This window comes from Populus alba, chromosome 14, assembly GCF_005239225.2.
Source record: "Populus alba chromosome 14, ASM523922v2, whole genome shotgun sequence".
Classification (NCBI taxonomy): domain Eukaryota; kingdom Viridiplantae; phylum Streptophyta; class Magnoliopsida; order Malpighiales; family Salicaceae; genus Populus; species Populus alba.
The window spans coordinates 15,107,625-15,132,648 of record NC_133297.1 but is presented as its reverse complement, the minus strand read 5'-3'; the positions used below and the strand labels follow the sequence as shown (position 1 = coordinate 15,132,648).

The 25,024-nt window shown below is 31.3% G+C and overlaps 1 protein-coding gene and 1 long non-coding RNA gene across 2 annotated transcripts; one reads left to right on the top strand and one right to left on the bottom strand.

The window, feature by feature from the left end:
• Positions 1-7,683: 7,683 nt before the first annotated feature.
• Positions 7,684-12,755, bottom strand: LOC118035784 (zinc finger CCCH domain-containing protein 3). The gene is made up of 7 exons (XM_035041465.2): positions 12,193-12,755; positions 11,326-11,495; positions 11,101-11,154; positions 10,293-10,409; positions 9,872-10,183; positions 8,480-8,755; positions 7,684-8,277 (listed from the first exon to the last, which is right to left on the bottom strand). The coding sequence occupies exons 1-7, from the start codon at positions 12,260-12,262 to the stop codon at positions 7,936-7,938; spliced, it is 1,341 nt and encodes a 446-aa protein (XP_034897356.1). The 5' UTR covers positions 12,263-12,755; the 3' UTR covers positions 7,684-7,935.
• A 6,073-nt stretch (positions 12,756-18,828) lies between these two features.
• On the top strand, positions 18,829-20,479 carry LOC140954588 (uncharacterized). Its single transcript, XR_012167974.1, has 3 exons — positions 18,829-19,076; positions 19,817-20,257; positions 20,300-20,479. It is a non-coding gene; the product is annotated as an uncharacterized lncRNA (long non-coding RNA).
• The last annotated feature ends 4,545 nt before the right edge of the window (positions 20,480-25,024 follow it).

Below are 25,024 nucleotides of genomic sequence, written 5' to 3'. Positions count from 1 at the left end.
CCTTTGAACCCAAAGAGTATTGAACAGTTAATTATTCACTGCTATTTTTTTCTTTGTTAGTGCAAGGAAAATAGATATATAGACTGAAAATCACATCTGATACGAACAAAAAAGGTAATATTCACACGTGTCCAGTAATATTTGATCCATGTTAACTTGTCATTGATGTTATCAACTCAGTCCCTTTACCAAAAAATTTCATACATCATCTTCTTTTTATTTTTAAGTAAAAAGTACAAATTTATGATTGAAGTCCCTTCCTAAAAATATAGCAAAAACCAAACAATTTCCATGTTATGCAATATGCTATTTTATATTAAATATTATACTTACATTGTATAAAGTTATTCTGGGTAGTATAGTTTACCTTGTCTTCTATATGTATTCCTATTCATATATAAAGAGAAAGGATGGCTGCCACCTTAGGTTAAGCCTGCTATTTTTACACAAAACTATATTCTATTATCTTCTTCAATTTGATATTAGAGTCTTTATCCTACCAGATTTTTTTTTCCATGAGCAAAGGATTCTATCTACCAGCAAATTCCTACTACTGGTTTCGGTCTTCTTATCAGTTCTTATTCTCTTGGTTCTTTTGTTTTGGTAGTGTCGTTGCCCATACTCGGTTTGTCAATATCATCCAACCCTTTTCCTCCTTGTTATCTGATGCTACGATCTTTGTTCCCATTTCTTTCATGTTTATGTCTTCTACGTTAATAGTCTCTAATCCATTAGCAACCATCATTCCTCTCTTTAATACACAACAAGTGATTTATCTCATGCTCACCAACACGAACTATCTTTATTGATGGATGTAAATGAAAAAATATCCAATTGGTTAGGGTATTTTTTTTCATTTATTGATTGCTTATTTCCATGTCTTTCTCTCCACATCATGACAATTGTTGATTATGTTGTCCCTATCACCTTAGGTTCAATTATTAATCAAGATTTTCTCTCATTGAAAAAACAATATCAACTCATCCTCGGTGTTCTCCTCTCTTCTCTTTCCACAAATGTCCTCCATTTTGTGGTTAATTGTCTGACTTCTACTAATATTTGGAGCACACTCAAACACGCCATTGCTTCTTCATCTAATTCTTAGATTATGCAATTACATGGCTTCTTTCAAGATCTTCATCAAGGTAATGACATTGTCACCATTTATTTGCAAAAATACAAGGGTTTATTTGATGAATTAGCAACAACAAGCCAATCCATCTCACTTGTTGATTTTAATGTATATATTTTTTGAGGCCTTCATAATAAATTCCATGATTCAGTCACAAGTCTATTGACAAAGGTTGAGCATTTTCTTTATTCTAAGTTTTATAATCCCCTTCTTACCCATAAGTTTTACACAAAAGCTCTCTTTAATCCATTCCTATTGCTGCATCATTATTGCCTACTCTTTTGCAACCTCTATTTACTTTAGTTGTTTGGTGTGGGTTTTCTGGTTTTAATGGAAATGTCTCCTCTCACAATTAAGGCACAAGAGATCGTGGTTGCTGGAGGAATACCCGTAACTCCTTCCCTGTTTTTGATGGTTAGAATTATTGTGGCAATAATGTTGGTTATTGACAGCAGAACAATGGCTATAAAGGAAATGAGCACCAATAGAACAACCAAAATTCTTCACTGAGTCAGTGGCCTCTTACACGTCAGGTTAGGTGTCAACTATGCAACATTTTTTATCACTCAGCATAATAGTGTTCACAATTATTGACCCACAAAAATTAAGTCTCTTCCAACTTCTCTTGCACTGATGCTTTGGCAACCAACTCCATCATTTACAAATCAACATGTTACTCTGGACATTACAAGTATTACAAGTGCATAACCCTATCCTGGTAATGATTAGTGGCATATTGGTGATGGTAAGAGACTTGTCATATCCAATACAGCTCACACTATTTTACATGCTCCAAAACATATATTTATTTTGTCTAATGTCTTACATATGCCTTAGATTAAAAAAACCACTCCTATTTTTTCATCGTGAAAACTGTCTTTTTAAAATTCACTTTTCTATTTTTTATGTCAATGATCTCATGACCAAGAAAGTTCTTCTTTCCAGTCAGAGTAAAGATGACATTTATGTCCTCTCAGAGTCCTCCATAACTTTTATGCCTCAAGCTTTTTAATCTGCTAGCGTGTCTACCTCTGCTAATACCTAGCATCGTCGACTTGGTCATCCTAGTTCACGTGTTTTAATTATCTTGGCGTCAAATAAAATAGCTATTTATAATTCTAATCATTTCAATTTTCAATGTCAAACTTGTCATTAAAAAAATTATCACCTGTCATTAGGATCTACGGGTCATAAATTCCATGTAACTATTATTATAATTCAGGAAAAACTAGTATCTTTCACTGAATTGCACTCGTTATTGTTAAGAAATGAATTTATTAATATAAATAGTTTTTAAAATCTCTCTATTTGGTAAGATAGTGAAACCAAGACCTTTTAACCATTACCTCTCCTAGCTCGTTCCCATGTTCTCCAACCAAACCATGGTTAATACTCTGATAATAACTTCTTTGATAACCATAAGGTATTATTATCATGGATGAATTCATTGATAATGTGGTCGTGCTCTATCCTGTTTTGTTGAAAACTTTACAACGACTATTTTATTCTTTAATTATTGGTGTGGTATGCTAACTTTTTACTTTATTAAAGAACCAAAAGAAAACACATTAATAACATGAACAACTTGAAAGATTTGATGGACTAAAACTAGAAATTATTGTTATTTTAGCTTGCTATATGAGGTTTTAGAACTTCTACTTCGTGAGATCTTTAAAGCTCTAATAAAGGACAATCAGGCTATAACTATTTTTAGAGATTAAAAGGAATTTTCCTTATCTTACCAATACATTTATTCTTGAATGTCCATTTTTTATATAGCTTATAAAACTAAATAAAAAATAAAGTGTTTATTACTTTATCTATGATGATTTGCAACATTGAAAAGTTTTTGAAACAATACACTTTTGACAAACAAGACATTAAAAGGTATCAATTTTGTCATAGCCCAATTTTTCCCCTTTCAAAAAAAAATCACATCAAAATATTTTACATGCAAATTTTGATAGACTTTTGCATAAAAGGTTAGTTACTGAAAATAATCAAAAATAAAAATACAAAAAAAATGATAAAAATCAGGCAAACAATATAATTCAAAAGGCATTGATTGAGCCATGGTAAGTACAAAAAGGTTAGGAATAATTTTTTAGGAACAATTCCTAATTAAAGAAAAAATAATAAAGAGGTTGAAATTGGCTAAAATTCAAAGAATTAAAATACTAAGGATCAAAATGAAAGAGATGAACAAATTTAAGTTTTTTATTAATTCAATCAAGGCTTAATTGAAGAGAAAAATGGGAATTTATAGCCGATTTGACTGCTAATGCCCAAATTAGAGAACTAAGGACTACACTTCAAAACACAACAAAATATACAAGCTTAATTACGTCGAATCATAGGCAAAGTTAAAAGAAATATATAAAAAAATCCAATTTAAGTAAAAATTAAAGATTTGCAAGACTAATGACCAAATTGGAAGGGGCGGAGAAGTTAAGGGATAAGAAAAAATAAATTAGAGGATGAGATTGTGAAGAGATTGAGAGAAAATGGGTGAAATTAGCTAAAAATTTAAAATTGAAAAGCCAGTGATTAAATTGAGAAAGTCATTAAAGTTGAAAGGCTATTTTTAATGCAATTAAGGATGAAAATGAGAAAACAATTAAAAAAATCAATTGAATTTGGCTAAAAATTGAAAATTAGAGAGCCAATGATCAAATTAAAAAAGACAGTAAAATTGAAAGGCCATTAATACTACAATCAAAGGTGAATTAAAAAAAAAGGTTGAAATTGGCAAAAAAATAAAAAAGAATTAGAAAGCCAAGAACTGGATTGGAAAAGATGTTAATATTGAGGGACCTTGTATTAATTAATTATGGACTAAATTGACAAAAATCTTGAGAAAATGGTCAAAATTAGCTGAAAAATAAAAAATAAATAAAGCAAGGGATCAAATTGGAAAATGCGTCAAACTTGGAGGACTATTTAAAAAAAAAAAACTTCTCTTTGAATAAAGCGACGCAATTTTATTAAAAAAAAATAACCCAAAACGATGTTGTTTTAGGCTAAATTCCAAAACAATCCTCCTTCTTCCTTGTGAAATACCTATAAAAGTGCTTCATTTTGCATTTTTTTTTTTTTTTGTTAACTTTGGTTACTCGTTTCTCTCTCCCATACCACTCAAAAATTGCAAACAACACATCATTCTCCTCTTATGCAGATATACTCCATATTCAGCTAAAAATATATCTTTATCCTCTGAAACAGCTGTAAAAATGACATAAAAAGATCAACCTAAACATGATTGGCCAAATGTCACAAACACTGTGGATATTCGAGATTGACCTAATAAAGCCAATGACTATCATCATTCCACCTTGAAAGGTTACATGACCTTTATCCTTACTTATAAATAAAGGAGGAAAGCAAGAAAATAGAGGATCCAAGCTAGAGAGAGAAGATATCAAGTTAAAAAGAGAAAAAAGAAAATGAGATTTTTTGAGCTAAATAAATTGTAGTTTTGAACTAGTAGGTTGTGTCATGATATGCATGACATCCAATGATGAATTTGCCTCTTGGATCGAGAGGTTTTTAAAGTGCTGAAAATAATCATAAAATTATTATTTGAATAGTTGAGGAGTCATCACCTAGTATTATGGTCACTAAAAAACCTTCTAGTATGAAAGAGTTTGGGTAAGAGGACTAATTGTTTATGGAAAAGACGTATCACTCATAGTGCACCCAACTTACAGTAAGTTGTATTATTGATTGATTGTTTTTTTTCTATGTCATGTTTTTATTTGTTGGGATATCTAAGGTTCAAGAAAAGTATCACTTAGTAAGGAAATTTATGTCTTATCAAGCTAAAACATAATCGTTCTAAAACATGGATTTTAAAGAATTTTTTATTTTTTATATAATATATTCAAGAATTTTTTTTTTTTTAGAATTTATCTGTATGCATTTTACAAATAAAAAATATATATTTTTTATTTTTTACAATAAGGACTTATTTATTTATTTATTTGTATTTTTTTGAAAATTTTAAAAAAAACTAGATATTTTTAAAATGTAAGTCTAAAGTCTCAATATTAAGTGAAATGATTGGAAAAAATATGTGAGGGATTAAAAAAAAAAATTAAAAATGGTCCTTAAAGTTTTTTAGAATTCTTTAAAACTATTTAGGGTTTGTTTGATAAAACAAGAAAATAATGGACAAATTAGTGCTAAAAGAAAATAGTATGGTGTATTTTCTAAGCATGCCTTATCAAAAACTAAAGGCACAAAAGTCTTAAAACTGTACTTGTCAAACACATTTTAAAAACACAAAAAAAATATTTATTTTTAGTAAAAATTCTGACCAGCCAAAATAAGGGCTCGGCTTGGCCATGTGAACTGGGCTAAGGTTCAGCCCATCTTAATATGATTGGTCCAAAAACCCAGCCCAAACGTTTTCTTATAGAGATGCCCGGCCAGCTCCACCCGATCTGATTGGGCCAAAAAACCAGCCTAAAATTCATTTTTATATCGAAAGAATCCAGCCCTGCCCATTATCAAAGTGAATAACCCACTGAACTGTCAGCTCATGCCCATAAACATCATAAATACGAGATACACCCATGCCACAGGATCTACACCCGAAATTTCAAAAAAAAAAAATTTCACAGCCCCGCATTACTCATCAGTATTTAAATTTGAACCCAGAAGCATGCAATCTCAGAAGCATGCGGAAACAACATCATTCACGTTTTATCAGTTTAACACTAGCAGATATTAACTAGAGAGCACTGTCCATCAAAGCAACAAATGAGCATGCTCTGTTCCTTCCCCTGTTTTTTTGAAGCAATAGAGGTGAAGTGCCCAGAGCTTATCATCCAGTTTCAAAACACATGTCTTTATTCAGAAGCAAAATGAATTAAGCTGTAAGCAATTAAATATGCAACTCTTCGTATTAAAGAGAATACACCTAGAAACCTCTCCACCTCCATCTCCGCCACCAGAGGCCATCATCAACCACCATAGAAGCTCCTCACCATAATTTTTCACGCATGTTTTTTTATAATTCTACTGGATTCGCAATAGCATTAGGTATATTTCATGAAACTATTATGTTTCATTCTTACGTCCGCATGTGTGAAAAAATTCATCATCGGAAATGGGTTACTATGCATTCATGCAATTTTTTTTTAATGACATCAAAATATCGTTAATATAACTTCATAAAACTATGTCTTAGCTTTTTTATATATACATGAACGTTTACATATTTGTTTTTCAAATTAGAATAAAAAGTAAATCTATGAATTTATTAAAAAAAAAAATTAACGTCAAAAGTTTTTTATTAAAAAACTAAAATCATTTAAATATTTTATTTTCCAGATTAACACCAAAATTCTTTATTGAAATCTCAATTGGATAAAATCTTTTATTTTTAGAGATTCACATTAAATTTGTAGTCCTATCTTTAGAGACCAATATTTTTTCTTTAAAATGAAATAAAATAAGTCACAAAATAAATTTAAAAAATAATTCAGATAATAAATAGCATGCATAGAATATATTTAAGATAAAACACATAACAAATATAACTTTTTGTTTGAAAGTATGCGGTAAAAAATAATGTTTATTTTTCTTAGGATAACTAATTCATTAACTAAATCTCTAAAAATAATATTTAATTTAGCATTCTTAGTTTTTTTTAATTACTAAATAATTACTCTTTTTTTAGTTTTTAATTTTAAAGAGTTCTATATTTATCAGGGTGTTTTATATTTATCAAAGTGGAATATAACTAACTCATTATCTTAATCTTTAAAAATAATATTTCATTTAATATTTTTATTTTTTTTAATAACTAGATAATTACTTTTTTTTCTTTCAAAAAATTATATATTTATTAGGACGTTGTACGTTTATCAGGGCATGACATTCGTTAAATTTTTAAGTGTTTAAAAATGTAATTGTGATAATGCTTTAAAATATTTTTTATTTTTAAAATCAACAAATCAAAATGATTTAAAACCATTAAAAAAATATTAATTTAAAATAAAAAAATAAATATTTTTAAATATTTTTAAAACATAAAAATAACAAGAATCGCTACTCATTTTAAGGTGAGACCACATCATCCGGAACAGTTTATCAATCACTTGAAAAGGAACCAAGGACCGAAGATTTCTTCCAACATGTTAGCTTTCGGACCAATTAGTCAAGGGACTACTAGAAAAATAAAATAGAATAACACTAAATTTTTTTGATAAATTGGAGTTGAAAAAAAAATTAGAATTTCTTATTCTCTAGGAAAACTAGCTCTCTAAATTTATAGAAAACATATTTTAAAATTCTCCATAGCTACACCCTAAGCTACTCATCGCAGATTGTGCACGCTTTTTTGCCTATCCCCATCAGCGACCAAAAAACAAATTAAGACAGAGAAACAGAGGCTCATATATTTTAGCGACCAAAAACCAGGTCATTATCCTAAAGGTTGTACTTGGTTCTCACCGTTTAGAGTCACCGCAGCTAAAGTATTCCGATTCACAGGCCAACATTTCATCTGTGCAAGGCAGTGGAATGTTGTTTCTGATGGATATCACTGAAGAAGAATACATCCAGGGACGAATATTACAAATTTCACCTGCATTTTATTCACAACAAAAAATGCCCTTCCATACTCCCGTCATCTTTGCTCAACACATTTTCAAACCACGTATCACACTCCACAGAAAAACAGGTGAAAAGAGGGGCTGGAGGTACTTGTGACAAAAATCTCCTTTAAGAGTACCAAGTATCAAAAAAAAAAAAAAATACAAACCAGAACAAAATGGTGAGACTTGAACTGAATCGAATTAATCGTGTGACGGTTCTGAAGAAGCCTGTGAAGAGTGTGGTGGTGGGGAACCAGCTTGCTCGGTTGGATCATCTGAAATCTTTGTACTTGTATCAGGATTCTGATGCTTATTGTAGCTTGCAGCATCAGGATTGTGTATCAAATCAGGGAGTTTCGACAAGGTAACAGGAGATGCTTGTGCCATTCTTGGATAAGTTATCAGAGACGAATCCATTATAGATAAAGATGGCAGGCTCAAGCCATAGTTATAAGGATATGTATGTAAGGGGTGATCATATCTGCAGGTTGGTCCGAACTTGCAGATTCCATACACACTGTAGTCTGGACACATGGCTTGCCCCTGCACATAAAAGAAGAGCAAGAAATCAAAGCAACAACATTCAGTGTTTTGCCATATAAACTGGTTTTTTTAATATATAAATAGTTCACCAATAAGTTTAGGAAGCCCACTAAATTGAAACGACCACAATTATCTAGGGAGTATTATTTCATGTAATGTACTGACTGCATGCCACCAAAAGTGAAGTATATAGAGAACTTACAGGTCTCGAGGGAAGCCCAAGCAGGCCCATAGTATTGGTTGCTAGCTGTGCAATCCTTTCTTTTGGGTGATGGTACTTGCAGTCAGAACCATATTTGCAGGTCCCAGTGTTCATAAAATGCCGGCATTCTGGTAGACCAGGTCTCTCGGGGAGAATAGGGCTGACTGTTGATAACATGTGCACTTGCCCACCGGAACCAGAGTCACCTTGGTTCCTGGAGTCATAAGCACGATTGGATCCCAGAATACTGGAAGAGGACATTGGATTCAAGTTTCCCTGATTAACAAATAAAACTGTGACGAGGAAATAAACAAAACACTTCCCCCAACAAAATGCAATGATAAGCAATAACTAGATGCAATATTAAAAGAGCCACTGAGTAAATAAATTTAAAGAGTTTGTATCGAAGTTTCTTTTGGCTACATTAAAGCCACGTCGCGGTAAAGCTGCTGCATGCATATGCCCCAGTACTAATTTACTACGTCTCAGAGTAAGTTCGCAACTTTTTGCACAGGTTTTTTTATTATTGCTTTTTGAGAGAGAGCACCACCTGATGATTATCATTTATTGCATCCAATAATCTTTAGACAGATCAGTTGTTTATCTAGAAATAATAATTTCCCTTTCATACTCGGATTTCAATTCAAACCCACATGAGAAAAAAAAATTAAATCCTTCATACTTTTGTGTTCCAGTCCATCCTAAAAGTAATACTGTTTGAGATGGAGCCTGAAACCCAACCACTTCACATCTCCGAAACAATTGCCTTTGCCAGAGAATAGCGAATAGGCAATTAATTCTTTGATGTTGGATGTAGAGGTATCAACCTATAACTTTCTTCACATTAACAATGCAACTCATTCAAAAACCAATTCAGTCAGCACAAAAGGCTCAAGTAACTAATTTTACTTCTGGTTTTGCATTATCTTCTTGGGTACAAACTTCAAGTTAATATATCAAACCCCAAACCAAAGAGAGGAAATTGGTAGAAAAGCAGAAATATTTATTTCTCAAAAGCAGTAAAATCAGATCATTAGATCTTTCAAGATTTTTTGTATTAATATGGCACAGTTCATGCTGCTTCAAAACAGCATACCAATGAAATTCAATCACACAAAGGGAACTAGAACATAGTGCGAAATGGCATGCATTGATTATTGGCATCATAATATAAAAATATAAATTCTAACCCGCAAAACTTTGCCATTCAACTCTGAAACAACCAAGATGCAATGACAAATCATTGTCTCTAACGCAAACAGTTTTTCCATTCAACAGTAAAGCAACCAAGATGCAATGCCAAATCATTGAAAAGCATAACCTTCCTTGTCAGCATGAAACATTTATGTTAATCCTTTATGGCAAAAGAAATTTTAGAAATCATCTAGTTACCACATAGGTGTTCCAGCCTGGGACAGGAACGATGCCTGGAGAAGGAGATACAACAACAGGCATATAAGCTTGTGGACCTTGTAAATTTGTGCCAGACATAAGTGGTGCCCTTGGTAACGACCATGTTGGAAGTCCACCTACATAAGGCAGGCCTGAAGATGGCACAATTGGTGATCCCGTAGGTCCAAAGGCAGCAGCTCCAGTTAGGGAATAGCTAGTTCCCAATGACGCAGGCTGGGGATGGTGGAATTTGCATGCAACTCCAAATTTACATGATCTGGTCCGCATGTAGTAAGGACATGATTTTTCATCCTAAAAGTAAATATTTCCGAGTTAGAAAGTGAATTTATATTGTCTACAGCATTTAATAAATATTAGGAAATCCAGGAAAAACGAATTTAATCCAGATGTCAAGAAACACCTGACGCATAGGAAGACCTAACACGTTAAATGAAACTGGTCCTGCACCATTCCTGTCTCTTGGATGATGATATTTACAAGTAGATCCATATTTGCAAGTCCCTGTCTTTAAATAATACTGCAATGGACATTTTGAAGCAGAAAGTAATAAATTACAAAGTTTTCTAGAAAGCATTATCTCTTACAAGAATTTAACAAGTACTCCCTCAAGGAGGAATTCCTTCTGTTTACCAATAACCACTGATAAATTGTTGAGCTTCACTTCAATCTCATAGAATTCCAAACAGATGTACTGAAGATCAAGCCCAATCAAACTCTTTCACTCTAAATCATGTGTAATTTATTATTAACTAAAACTTCATGAGCTTCTAAAAAGAAAGGCTCAAGGAGTGCACTGATTATTCTGGCAGAATAATGTAGTATTTGACATCAGCCATCGTGGGTATCTCAAACAACCAAAAGGCCATCCCTTTGTGGATAAGCAAATATCAAACAAAAATGTCACGCAATACAAGTATGATTTGATCTAGTTTAATAAACAAATGAACTGACAGGTGGTTGATAATATATGCCCATGGTAATATAAGAATTTCTCCTCTTCCATTGGAGCCACAACAAAAATGTACTATTATCAATTTACCAATATAGCAAGCAAGAGAGAAGTGATAAAAGAGAAACACAATATACATACGTAAACAAGCCAAATCTTTTTGTTTTTCTTTTTATGGAAAATTCCCATGGTCATCAATCACATGATGCTCAAAATGGGGTGAGCTTTTTTTCATGAGACTGAGCGGAGAAGAATTTACCCCACAGTCAGGCTGTCCAACTCTCTCTGGAAGTTCTTCTCTCAATTGCGCGCCCTGTACAGAGAATACCAAAATTAGAACCACAAAATATAAGGAGAAATCAAGGTCAAAAGTAGAAGATATGCACATTAGATGGAATATAAATCAAGTTTGCTTAGTCCCACTGAAACCACAGATATGAGCCAAAGAGAGAATAACAACTTCTAAAGTAACAACGCATATTACCAGTGCAGCATAACCAGGATGATTAAAGCGACAATTGCTTCCATAACCACATAATCCAGTCCTTAAAAAATATCCACAATCTGGTGCACCAGGACGATCTGGGTATGGACTTGATTGAGCCATACCCCCTTGCTCTTGATGATCATGTATTTTCAATCGCCAAATTGCTTCTGCAGCACATGAAAGGTTAGAAACCACTCACAGCCTCCATAAGGATTACATCATTCACTACGGCACCAGTAGCCACAAACCCACAGGAAACCAAACATCAAAAGTTCAACGCACTCCATTTGTAACAAGTTCGTACTTTCCAAACGAAAAGAACTACAACATGGATTATACTACTATTCACAAAATAACAAACAACCATGCCTCAAAAAGAAGCCTAAATTAAAAATTTGTTAAGAAACTCAAATCATTCAAGCAAGTAACAAACTTTCCAGCTTCATCAACATATTGATCATAATAGGGATCACAATAAAGAAAGTGGAATCTGCAAAAGTTTCATTTCATCAAAATACACATGACATCAAAGCCCAAAACTCTTAAAACCCAAAAACCCACCAATGATCAAGAAATTTGATAAGAAACTCAATAACAACTTGGCCTAAAACATCTAACATGATCACAAACAAAAAAAAAAACACGAATATAAAACTACAGTTTCCCAGACAAAAATAAAAGTAATTTGTAACATGTTCTGTAATCAAGCATTTAAAGCATTGTATTTGCTGATGACAACAACAGAAGCAAACTACCAAACCATGACCACATCACTTTAGAAAAACCCAAAAAGGAAAAAGAAGAAGAAGCAGATCTTCACTGCTTAGAATAAAGAGTGCACGGAAATATGATGCTACTACCTACCTTCAATGTTTTCAGCGGATTGATTTGACACAGCATTGCTCTTAACCTGCCTGTTGTTATGGTCTGGCATCACAGCACAGTTTCTATAACACAATAAAAAAGCGTTTATTTTATCACTAATTTATTAGTAAATTTCAGCTTTCACTTACAATCAACAATCAAAATCACCCCCTAATTAACAACCCAATTTTTCATTCCTTGACACAAATCCCCAAATACCCAAAAGAAAAGGAAAAATGGGTGTAATTCTGAAAGAAAAATGAAAAAAAAAAAAATCAAAGGATGTGTTGTGTGGTGCTAGTTATGGAGGTAATGTGAGTGAAACACAGGGATGACAATAGGTAAATGAAGAAGAAGAAGAATCCAATAGTCAAGAAATCTAAGAAATATATTCCAATTAGATTTATACAAAAGAGAAAAAAATTCTCTTCTTTTTTCTCTTTTAAGAGTGTGAATTTGATTTGATTTATTTATTTATTTTTGGGTGGAGTGATGATGAAGGGGGAAGGAAAGTCGGGATCTCTTTGAATGTGTGTGAAACCAAACAAACAAATACGTGTGCGTGTATACACATCAAAGTAAGTTTCTTGCTCTCTCTTCTCCTATTTTACTTGTTTTATTTATTTATTTATTTTCTCTTGTCCCTTGAATTTACGATTTTCCTCCTAGGCGTGCTCTCATTTTATTACAGTCATTTAAGAATATGAAATGCTGCTGATTATTACTTTCTGTGAAAGGAAACCCTCTCGACCGTTGATTCTTTTCGTGAGAAATGGATCCCCTGCGTGCAAGTCTTAGATTATCATAGTAGCCCTGGTACTGTCTGTACTATATTATCAGTAGCAGTAATTACTCATTTTAAGAAGATTATTAAAAGCTGGTGCTTAAATTTGTCCTTTATTATTTCTTCTCACGTTAAATTTTTTTTATCGAATAGCAAGTATCGTTTATGCAAAACACATTTTTTTTCTGAATAAGTTTAAAAATATTTCCAACACATTGCATTAATATGGTGTGCTCAAATAATTAATTAATTATGGATTTTTAATCCCTTGTAACTCTTTGCAAGTCATTAATAATACGGAAATTTTGATGTTAAAATTAAAAATAGTATGTTTTTAGAGTTACTAAATTTACTCAACTTGTCATGTTTTAGATTTGATTTTTAAAAAATTATTAATTTGAATTTCACAAATCTTAAAGCTATTGTTGGTTTATATAGTTGTTAACTTCAAAACGTATAGAATTAATCGAGGAAGTGCGTAGACTAATCCAGATACCCATATTAATAAAAAAAAAGTCATGATTTTAAAATCTGTTTAGGAGCACGATTCAATTTATTTAAAAAAAATGAAATTTTCTTTTAAAAAAAATCATTTTAGCTATAACAAAAATAAATTTTAAAAAATATTAATTTAATAAATTTTTAAAGCTAAAAAAAACATTTTAAAAGCAATTTTAATTGATGTTCTAGAAACTCTAGGTCAACCACAGAAAAATTGCTTTGGAAAGTTCAAATGTGAAAAAATTACTGAAAAAAAGACAGGAGTGTATCATGAGGCCAGCTACCGTTTAACATGACATCATGAATAAATACTCCAACAAGAAAAGCAGAGGGTATTCATGTCTTCTTACTTGACATAAATGGACACAAAAGTAGGCGTGGGAATCACGGTTTAATAAAAACGGGAATCGTCACCGTCAAAGCGCGCGAACTCGAGGGGCGGCGATGAGATGTGGGCCATCGGATTTAAATTCCTAGTGGGACCCAAGTGAAGTTCCAACTGCTGACTCTCAGAGAAATAACAATACTATCCCCATAGTACAGTTATTTCTTATTAGAAGATGGTGATGTAGGGGTATTTGCGTCACTGAGGACGTTAAAGGCGCCAAATCACAGAAAAATATCTCCTCGTCGATTAATTTATGGGTTTTTTTTTTTTTCTGGCTGTAGGGAGAAAATGCGAAAAATCGTTGCCGTTAATGGGAGAATGACATGGACCGTTGGATCAAAATTTCTTCTTTTATTTAATGAGGTAATGGGACCCATAGATCCCTGGGAAGTGGAAAGAAAAGAGCTTGTCTCGGATTCGCTGCGTGGAGGAGGGAAGTGGGTCCCGACATTTATCAGATTGTTATGGCCAATTTACTCGCCGAATTAACAACCGACGGGCAACAGATGGCACCGTTTAAACAACCCAGCATTTTTCATTTTTATGTTTGAAAACAAAATTAAAAAATAAATTATATTTTTATTTTAAATTAATTTCTTTTGGGTTTCCATTTTAATGTGATGATACTGAAAATAAATTTTTTTAAAAAAATATTATTTTAATGTATTTCTAACTAAAATATATATTAAAAAATAATCATTATCGGGAAATCAAACTATCTGTCAATTATATCAAATTAAAATAAATAAATAATCCTGAGAAATGCTGATCGTATGAGCAGCAGAGGCCGGGCTCATGTTTTATAGATGATAAGGCAGCAAATGGGCACCAGAAATTATGAGCAGCGCCCGTTTAGCGTTCGTTTTGAAAACCCCCCATTCTGTGGGACCACAATGTGAAATGGTCATTATGGTTTTCTAAACCACATGCCACGAAAAGGCCGTCCTTGATTTAGTTAATGTGGTCGTGGCGACTCATGATTGGAGCGTGTTACCATCCCATGTACTGTAATGCATTTAAAGCCTATTGGTTACACGCAAGCACTTCCACCAAAACATGGACAAGACACTTACACTTGTTAAAGCGCCAACCCTAACACCCTTCACTTTCATCAAGATTAAACACCGCATGGGATGGTAGCTTTCTCATGCATTCCAAATTCTAGTTAATATATCACCCCTTATATTAATTCGTTAATTTATTTCTCCTTCCTGTTTTTTTAAAAAAATTCTCCGAATGTTTTTCAAAAAAAAAATTATATATTTTTATTTTTTTAATTATTTTAATATACTGATATCAAAAATAAATTTTAAAAAAATAAAAAATATATATATTTAATATATTTTCTAAAACAAAATTTAAAAGCAACCATAACGTTTTTATAATTAAGACTGCTCGAAAAGATGTTTGAAATTATGTTTTTTATCATTTTAATATGATTGTGTTAAAATAATTTTAAAAAATAAAATAAATTAATTAAATATATTTTGAATAAAAACAATTATAGATTAATTTGATAGAAGAAGTATTTAAATAAAGAAAAGAAATTAAAATTGGACCCAATTATGAAGGCAAGATCCTGAAAGGGTACTATCGTCCAGCTGAATTAATTTTGGCCCAGGAAATCTCTTGCCCCCTCCTGGACACTGTCAGGACATGAAGTGGGTCCCTAAAAAGTGAAATTATTTCGTAGTTGTCAGGTTAGTGAGGGGGGAGGTAGATACTAATCGTACCGAGCCTCCAAAAGTAAATGCAATTGCGTTCATCAAACGCGTCGTGTCAAACAGATACAGATTGATTTTTTCAGTGAAGCATATTTGATAATGTTATTTTAGTATTTTAAAAAATATTTTTTATTTGAAAATATATTAATATAATATTTTTTATTTTTTAAAATTTATTTTTAATAAATAATCCGAAAAAACACTAAATTAATTTTAAATTTTAATATATTTTTAAATAAAAATAATAAAAACAACCGCTTACGATACCATGATAAATTTACCTGGGACAGTGTTGGAAAGAGGAAAAGAATTCTCTTTGCCTTGCTGAGCACACTCTTGACCTCTCTAACAAACACGTCAACAATATTTCCTGGTGAGAAACGCTGCCACTTTGACCTGACCAATAATCATTTCTCTCGATATTTTTTGGGGGTTGATCCAGTTTTTCCACAGGAATATATTTTTTGTATGTGCTTTGGTGGTGATAATTATTTTTTTAAAAGTATTTTTTATTTAAAAATATATTAAAATAATTTTATTTTATTTGTTAAAATAAATTTCGATATTATTATATCAAAATAATTGAAAGCATTAAAAAAATTGATTTAAAGTAAAAATTAATAAAATATTTTTAAAATACAAAAAAGGGGATTTCTTCTTCTTCTTCAAGTGCCATTGGCTGCCGTCAGTCTTGTGATTGTTGACTATAACGACCAATCCTTTCGTTCGCTTTCTCTCTGGTTTCACTTGTCCACGTGTGAATACGTATGAAGAAGCTTGACTGCCGGTCCAAGCATAGCATTGGCTATGGATGCTAATTTGCAGATCGAAATTAAAAAAAAAAAAAAAAAGATTTCCATCAGATATTCCCCTCAAATTTGTTTAGATTACACTCTCTGATCTACTTAGCTAAAAAGTTGTTCTAGTGGTGGAGGATAGTTTATACATAGAATTGTTTGTTTACGTGGTTGAATATGTTTTTTAAAATTATTTTTTATTTCAAAAAAATATTAAAATGATTTTTTATATATATTTTTTGATACTCTAGTATCAAAAATAAAAATAAAAATAAAAATTATTTTAATATATTTTCAATTAAAAAAAAACTTTGGATCACATTGCACTAACTTTTTTATCCCTAGTTTGTATTTTCTTTTAAATAATAGTTTGTGTTAAATTTGAGTGGGACTTGTTATAAAATAGAATTAAAACAAAGACTAAAAGAGATCAATCTTTTACTATATACCACGAGATGAAATGACCATTTTTCCATTCTCAAACCAACTTATTTAACTAGATACTAGGGACAAAATGATCTTTTTCATAGGATTCAATTTGCATTCTCGTATTGATCGGGAGCACATCAATCATTTAACATTTTATATACATAATAAAATAACTTAAATATTCTTAAAAGAAAAAAAAAAGTTATTCAAGAGCTTTTTGATCTTTTAATGCTTTGATTGCAAAATGAAATGACAACATTGCTTATAAAAGCGGGAAAAAAAAAACCAAACATCCAGGGGCTTTTTCATCTTTTTATCATGATTTTTTAATTATAATGAATTTGCATGAGGGCATTTCAGTCTTTTAATATAAATAAACATGATTAAAACAATAAAAGCAACATGCGGTAGAAAGTGAGAGGTACTCGTGCTTTTTAAGCAACACCAATAGCATCTCCTAACGATCAAATATTATCTTCCATGATAGTATTGGAAGCATCGTGCCATCCTTTTCAAGGTAGTCAAGCGCGTGTGCACTGAAGAGCAACAATTGGACTCCAATGAACTTTTTTTTTCTTTGCCTTCTTTTCTTTTTCTTAATCTTGGATTACACGTCAACCCTTTCAAAAATTAAATGTGTTGTGTCAGTTTATATTTGTATCGATTTTTATCATTAGTTTTTTAATTGCTATTTGTTTTTACTTATAATGCTTTTTTAAGTGGTGTTTTTTTTTTTAATTTCATCCCTTAGCCTTTTATTTCATTTAGTTGTTGTATCCAATTTGATAATTATTTTTTATTTCTATTTTTTTATCTTTTTCTTGATTTATTTATTTTTTTTCAATTTAGACCCTCCTTATTTTCTTTCATTTATTTTCTATACCAGATTTGGTTTTCATTATTTTGAGGGTTGCTTTTTTTTTTTTTTGGATGATAAGAAATTTTTGCTTCATGATTTTTTCATGTTTACCTTCTATAAGGTAATCCAAGTCTCATAACTTGGGTCATGGATTTCGAAAATTAGATCAATTTAACTATAATATTTTTTCAGATCCTTTTTTAATAAAATCCTTTAGTAAACGTGTGTTTAGAATTTACGATGATGACAAAGTGGCTTTCACCAAGTTTGGGTTTGTTTGTTACTTAGGTAGTGGATAACCCGGAGCTTTTACATTATTTCTTCAATTTATGGCTCTCACAAGATAATTTTAAAGGAGACAAGTAATGTTTGGAGTGATCTTAGGAGATCTATGCCCCCTCTCATTATTTTTTAGAAGTATATCAGGAATGTTTAGTTAAGGATAATCCCCAAATCTATAAAGACAACCCATATGGCCTAACATGTTCTTTTTAGTCTATTTTGCCTTATTTCTTCTATAAACTAGAGATGTTTATGCAAGTTACATCAGGGGTGAGGGTCTAAGAGTGCTTATATAATAAAGCTTTATATCACACCTAAGAAGGCTTTTGTGAGGACCTTTATTTATTATATTATCAATTGTAAGTCTAGTTCATTAGGTGGCTCCCATTCCATATGAAGATCATTGATTCTTTTTTTCTCAAGTGTTTTATAAGAATTGATCATGGTTTATTGTCACATAATGCACCTTTTTTTTTTTAATGGACATGGATAGGCTTTAATTCATGATCTTCATAAACTATACTAACCTGCAAGGTCGTGTTTCCTTTTGTCTTGGGGTCTCTTAGATTCAGTAACGTGATGGGCTTGATATTGGATTGTTAAGCTAAGCTACTGAATTGAGTTAGTCAAAACACAACCTGCAAAACAAGCTCTTTCTAAATCTAGATGGCCTTTTAATACTTAAGTAAACTCAAAAGAGTTGATATGAAATTTTTTCATAAAAAAATAATTCGATCAATATTTGAATGAATGTACAAGTTGTTAGTAGATATAAAAGGTGAAAAGAATGCCCTTTTAGGTGTTACCTTGGTTAGTATTTAAACTTGAGAAATGTATTTATGTTAACCCTAAAAGTACAAGGGTCATTGTTGTGATGTTTTGTATTAAAAAGATTGGAAAATACAATAAAGCCCTTGGTGGCTTAAAAAGAGGGTATAAATGATTGAAGGGTAGTGTGGTAATTGACCAATAGTTGATAAATATAAATAAGAAAAAAAAAAAGAATGATCTGATTTTGAGAGAAAGAGAGCTACGGGAGAGAAAGGGAAAGAGGAAGAAGAAGAAAAGAAAGGAGAGAAGGAAAGGAAGGAGAAGAGAAGTAGAGGAAATAAGTAAAAAGGTAAGATTTATAGTTTTAAGTGTATAATATGTTAAATTTCGGTTTTGATTAATTTTGAGAGTTTTGAAGTTTTCATTTTGAGTTAATTGATGAATTAATTTGAAGGTTAGGAGTTGATTATTGTGGGTATTTGATTAATTAGTTGATTTTGAGAGATTGAATTGAAGGATAATGATTTTGAGTTATGATTTTGTTTAAATGGTGAAATTGTGTTAGAAATCAGGAGATAACAGTAGATGATCTGTTGAAATTCTGAGTTTGAGGTTGAAGATGACAAAAATTCAATTTGGTCCCTCAATTTGTGAAAATTGCAGTTTAGTCCCCGAACTTTGGAAATATTACGGATTGGTCCCTGGGGCATAAATTGAGGTTCTGAACAGAACTGAGGATGATTTAAGGGCAAAATTTCAGTATAATTAGGAAGATATAATATTTTCAGTTTGGTCATCCAATTTGACAAATTACGATTTGACCCCTAATATTTTGATAAAATCACATTTTGGACCTTGGGGCCTAATTCAAGATTCTGGAAAAAGATAAAGACGAATTATGGATAAATTTCAGTATGGTTATATATTTACAGTTCGGTCCTCAATTTTTGGTAAAATTACGTTTTGGTCCCTGTTTTGGAAAATTGTCGTTTTAGTCCCTAAACTTAGGATTTTAAGCCTGGTTTCCTTTTATGCATTGGGATCTTTTGTTTGATTTGTTTTTTAGTATATTTCATATATTTATTGTAGGTTCTCCTAACGATCCTTAATCGGATTTTCGGGTCTTTCGTTTGACATTCCTTTAGTTCAGTATTTTCCGGGTGAGTGGAATAATCTTTAATATGCATATAATATAAATAAATATGTATGTTGATTATACAATGAGTACAACTAGTAAATTTCTTGAATATTTATATATGTTGCTTTATTTTCCGAGTACTCATTTATTCTTGAATTTGCACTCGCAATCTGTTAAAGTAAATTCTATTTGATATGATATACGTTTCTTTGATGATTATGTGAATATCTGTTATGCCTTGATATGGAACTTGTCAGTACTCCATGCTAACGGAGAATAGTTAGCCTGTGTGCACATAGTATTTTGTTACCTAGCTGGTGAGAGAGGCATCAACCTGTGGTGATTGATCATCCCACAGTGGTCACCGACGGGTGTCATCTGGTCATCGACGGGTGTCATCTGGTCACCTACGAGTGTCATCTGGTCACCTTCAGGTGTCATCTGATCTCTGACATGTAATCCACTACGTTATGATAATATGTTACGTTATGATATTATGTTTAGTAAGTATATGTATATGTATATCAAGATAAATCATCTTGCAAATAATATCTGAAATATATGAAATGTATATTAAATGTTATTACCTCACTGAGTTGGTTGGACTCACCTCTCATTTTTAATATTATTTCAGGTTCTTAATTTCTGGGACTTTGTTGAGTGTTTCCGCTTCTTCAGTTCTGGTCGGTATGCTTTGCTTGTTTGCGAGGCTTTCCTTTCAGTTTTGATTTGATGTCTTAAACGCTCCACTGTTACCTTGTTTTATTTAAGTTTGGATTTTGACAATGTAAATGTATTATGAATTATTATTTTTGTTTTAATAACTATCTTTCGGTTTCATCAGTATTTGAATAATATAATATTTCTGAATATTATGAGCTGCTGCGTATTTTGGAACAAATTGTTCTTTTGATATGTCTGTTCTGAGGCTTAGCGTAGGTGAGATGTCCTTTCGATACCGCTCCTGCGTTGCCGGTCATGGACCCGAGATTTGGGTCGTGACAATTATGTACCTCTATTTGTGGTAAGCCCATTCATGATGATTTGTTACACATCATAAGTGTTAAAAAAAAAGATGTTTTTTTGGATAAAATCATCACTTGTACCACCATTTTTGCACGAGGTTGATTAAGTTATGAGTATCATGTGTCTTTTATAGATGACAAATAATATACTATTATGATTTTTAACTTCATGTTATAAGGGCTTATAGATTCTTTTTTATTTCAACTCTCTAGGAAATGAACATCCCGGGTCTGGGTTAGCCACCTCCTATTGATGATGTGCCTAAACATGAAGCCTTGGATTAGGCTCATTTCTTAATAGGCCAATTGGAATTAGACCTAAGCTTAATCCATATGTCTTGTCCATTCATGTTCTTTTTATTTCTTTCTTTTAAGTGCCTTTACTCTTTTTTATATTTGTTTATGTCAAGTTTATCCACACATTTGATAAGTAAGTTTTCCATTGTTTCGCGGATTAGAAACTCTTCGTTTGAAAGAGTAGGCTTTTTTAGTAAAAAATGTTTCATAGACTGCTTTGGTTTGGAGCAATCTAAAAATGCCCAGCTCTATATCATGTCATGTCTTGTTGAATGAGAGGTGCAACCTTCATTTCATTAAATGAAAAGGAAACTAATAGAGACCTAATGTAAACCTCGGTCAGAATTTTTCCTAAGTTACTAAAATATTAAAATCTAGTTCGGAGATAAAATGGGTTAAATTAAACTAAGAAAATTTGATTACAAGAAAAATGGTGAAATGAAATGAAATGATAATATAACACTAATTTGTCAAAAAAAAAATAATAGGGACAAAATGAAATATAGGATACAAAGTGGGGTCAACATGTAAATAAAAAAAAATTAAGCTATAAATACTCCCTCCCGCCTTTTATGGCCGACAGTTTTCAAGAAGAAAAAAGGGGGTTAGGGTTCTTGGATTTCTCCTTCTCAATTCTTGATGAAGTCACTTAGAAAAAACTAAATTGAAGTGATCAAAAGAGTTATTAAGTAATCAAAAAGAGAAATTTGGGTGGTTTATAGAGTTTTAAAACTTGAAAGTTAGGGTTTTAGAGGGATTTAAGGAAATAAGGGAAAAGTGAAGAGAACTTGGGGTGTTCTTGCATTCTTGGATTTTAAAACTTGAAAGTTAGGTTTCGGTCAATCTTAAATCAAGGAATTGGATTTGTTTCACTTAGTTGATATGTAAATTGTGTAGAGTTGTGTTGGTTTAGGGGTAAAATGACTTACTAATAGGTGAGTTATAGAAATTTAAAGAAATTTCAGTACTTTTTTCTTATGCATGTGTTAGCCAAAGTGTTGAGTAGGAAGTGGAATTTGTTGATTTAATTAACATAAAATGTGTGTTAATTGGTGTTAATTAAAGGATTTAATGTGAGAGTGAGGACTAAATTACAAGGGAAAAAAACTCATGTCTTCCCTTTATAAGCATAGTTCGACCATTACCAGAAAAAAAAAAAAAAAGATTGAAAATTGTTGAGTTCATTGACATGAAGATCGTGTTTGATTGTGTTTATTTGAGATATGTGAAGTATGGGAGAGGGTTGTTTTGTTTGAAAAATGAAGAAAAATATATGGTTTTATTATTGAATGTATTCGACCTTGAGACTATTTTGGAGAATGAATGAGATTGATTAATTAATGTTGTGATATGTTATTACATGTGAAAAAGGGTTGGATGATGTGAGAATAATATGTTTTTAAAAAAGAAAATGGATCCTTCTTTATTATAGAAAATTCAGCTAAGAGAGTGAAACTGAAAATTGATTTCATTTGATTTAATTATCTTGAATCATGAGAAGAATTGAGTAATATTATGAGTTATAAGAGTTGATAATTAAGTAAATTGAAAGTAATTTCCATTCCTTTTTTTAAAATCATTAAGTTCGACCAAAATTAAGAATATAAAGAAACAAAATTGTTGCCTTGAACTTATGTGATATTTGTGTTAAATAGGGATTTTGGGATGTGTTTGCATGGTTAAACTACTAGGAAGCTTGAATGAAAACTCAAGGAAACTATCTTTAAAGTTTTGGCTGCATGATACAATGAAAGAGTTGATGTCTTCTCTCAAGTGTAGGAGTATCGAAGTAATAAATAACCCAGCAAGATCTTGGTTGAACCACAAGGAGGTTAACTATATAAATTATAAATAATAATGATGATGATGATGAGGAGGAGGAGGAGGACTTTGAGATGCATAATTAATGTGAAGATTAAACAAGGATAAAATAATTGTTAAAGTTAGAGGATCCACTAATAGTATTAGAAATAAGTATAGTATAAATTTTTTTTATTAATCAACTGGAAATCACATACAAAGGAGGTTCCAATTGATTGATTTATCCTTAATAGTTTATTATAAATTTTTAACATGATCATATTAATTATCTTATTTAAGTAACACCAAACTTTTAAATATTGTCAGGAATTCATGATGCTAACTTATGTTAACAACAAATTAAGTTCCTTTCATAGCACATGTGTAGGTTATACCATACGGCTGACTATGAAAGTGCCAAACATTTGTTGTACCAAATGTTATACAACACAAATCTAGATTAACCATTTAACAAGCAAGGTATTAAGAATTAATAAGATAAAAAGATAAGACATGTTAATAACAAATTTTATTGGATATAAACATTGAAGTCCATGTTGAGTTTATATTATACCTATTCTAACACCATTAGTGAAACCGTTTCATCTTGACATAATAAACTTAGCTAAACATAATGAAGAAGAGAAACATAAATAAACAACATAAAAACATAAGTATAGTAAAGGAAATAAAAAAGCATAAACAAGAGATTAAGGGAAATATAACATGAAATAAAACTTAAACATTACAAAAATATAAAGAAAGAAATAAAGAGCATGATCTTGATATGAACAACCAAGATGCTTAAATGCATGGCAAATGCCTCTTTTTATATGCCGAAATTTAGAACTATTGATTTGATGACTATTTGTTGAGTGGGTGGCCATATCTTGACTTGGTGACAATCCTTAGCTTCTTGTCTGACCAAAATATCATTAATAACGTTAGAATTTGAATAGACTTAAATTGTGAAAGTTCTAAGAAATTATCTTAGCTTTTCAGAAAAAAAAAAAATTGAGGTCATTTGGACTTTTAGAACTCGAGATATGGACTGAACAGTGAACAGTGTCTGTGCTGCAGAACAAATTCAAACTTTTCCGTTGTTGCTATAATTTGGACTTGAAAATGGCCTTTTTAAATCTTGGACTCCCTTGAAATTTTTAGGCCTATGTCTTAGCTTTCCATCCATATAAAGCAGACCTAAATCCAAGATCTACAGCTCCAGATATGATCCAATAACCAAATAGTGTTCCAGTTTGGACTGAACCAGCATCTCTTTTCTAAGTTTGGCCCTCTCTTTGTCCTTACAATTTTAGTACTTAAACTCATCAATCAATTCTTTTATTTATGTTATAGGCCTGCATTTAAGATGAATATTTACCATAAATTAAAGGTATCTTACAGTATCAGACTTGTTATTATAAAACATGCTTTAGTTAAGAAGTTATTGATACTTCAAGTGCAAGATGATGATATAAAACCTTGATAAAAATACACTTTTAAGTACTAATCATTGCATTAGAAAGAAAAAGGGTGGGCTTGTTGAGTCATATATTTGTTTTAGTGTGAAATATTTGTTGAAATGTGTTTGAATAAAATTGAAAAGGCTTATCAAAATGAAAAATAAAAAACATATGGTTATCTATGAAAGGACTTTTGGATGAAATTCTTGGCACAGGTGAGAGGACCCAGTTTATTTATTAAATCCTTTTAGAATTGTTGTTAAACAAGGATTTAAACACTTGAACTTTTAAGAATAAATGTGGCCAAAAAAGTATGAATGTATTGTAAATTTTAAGATTTCCTTATTGGTGCCTTGAAAATATAAATTTATTTAGAAAATTGAAATAAAGTGTATGATGATTAACATGGCTATTATGATGATGGTATTTCTATAAGTACAAGAAAGGTTGTCAGATCAGGATAACAACAAGGAATAGTAGCACGAGCGTCAGGTAGATGTTTTGCACCACAACCAATTATTCTTTTAAATTCTTAATGTTAAATCAATGCAATTTCTTTAAATGTGCTACGTAA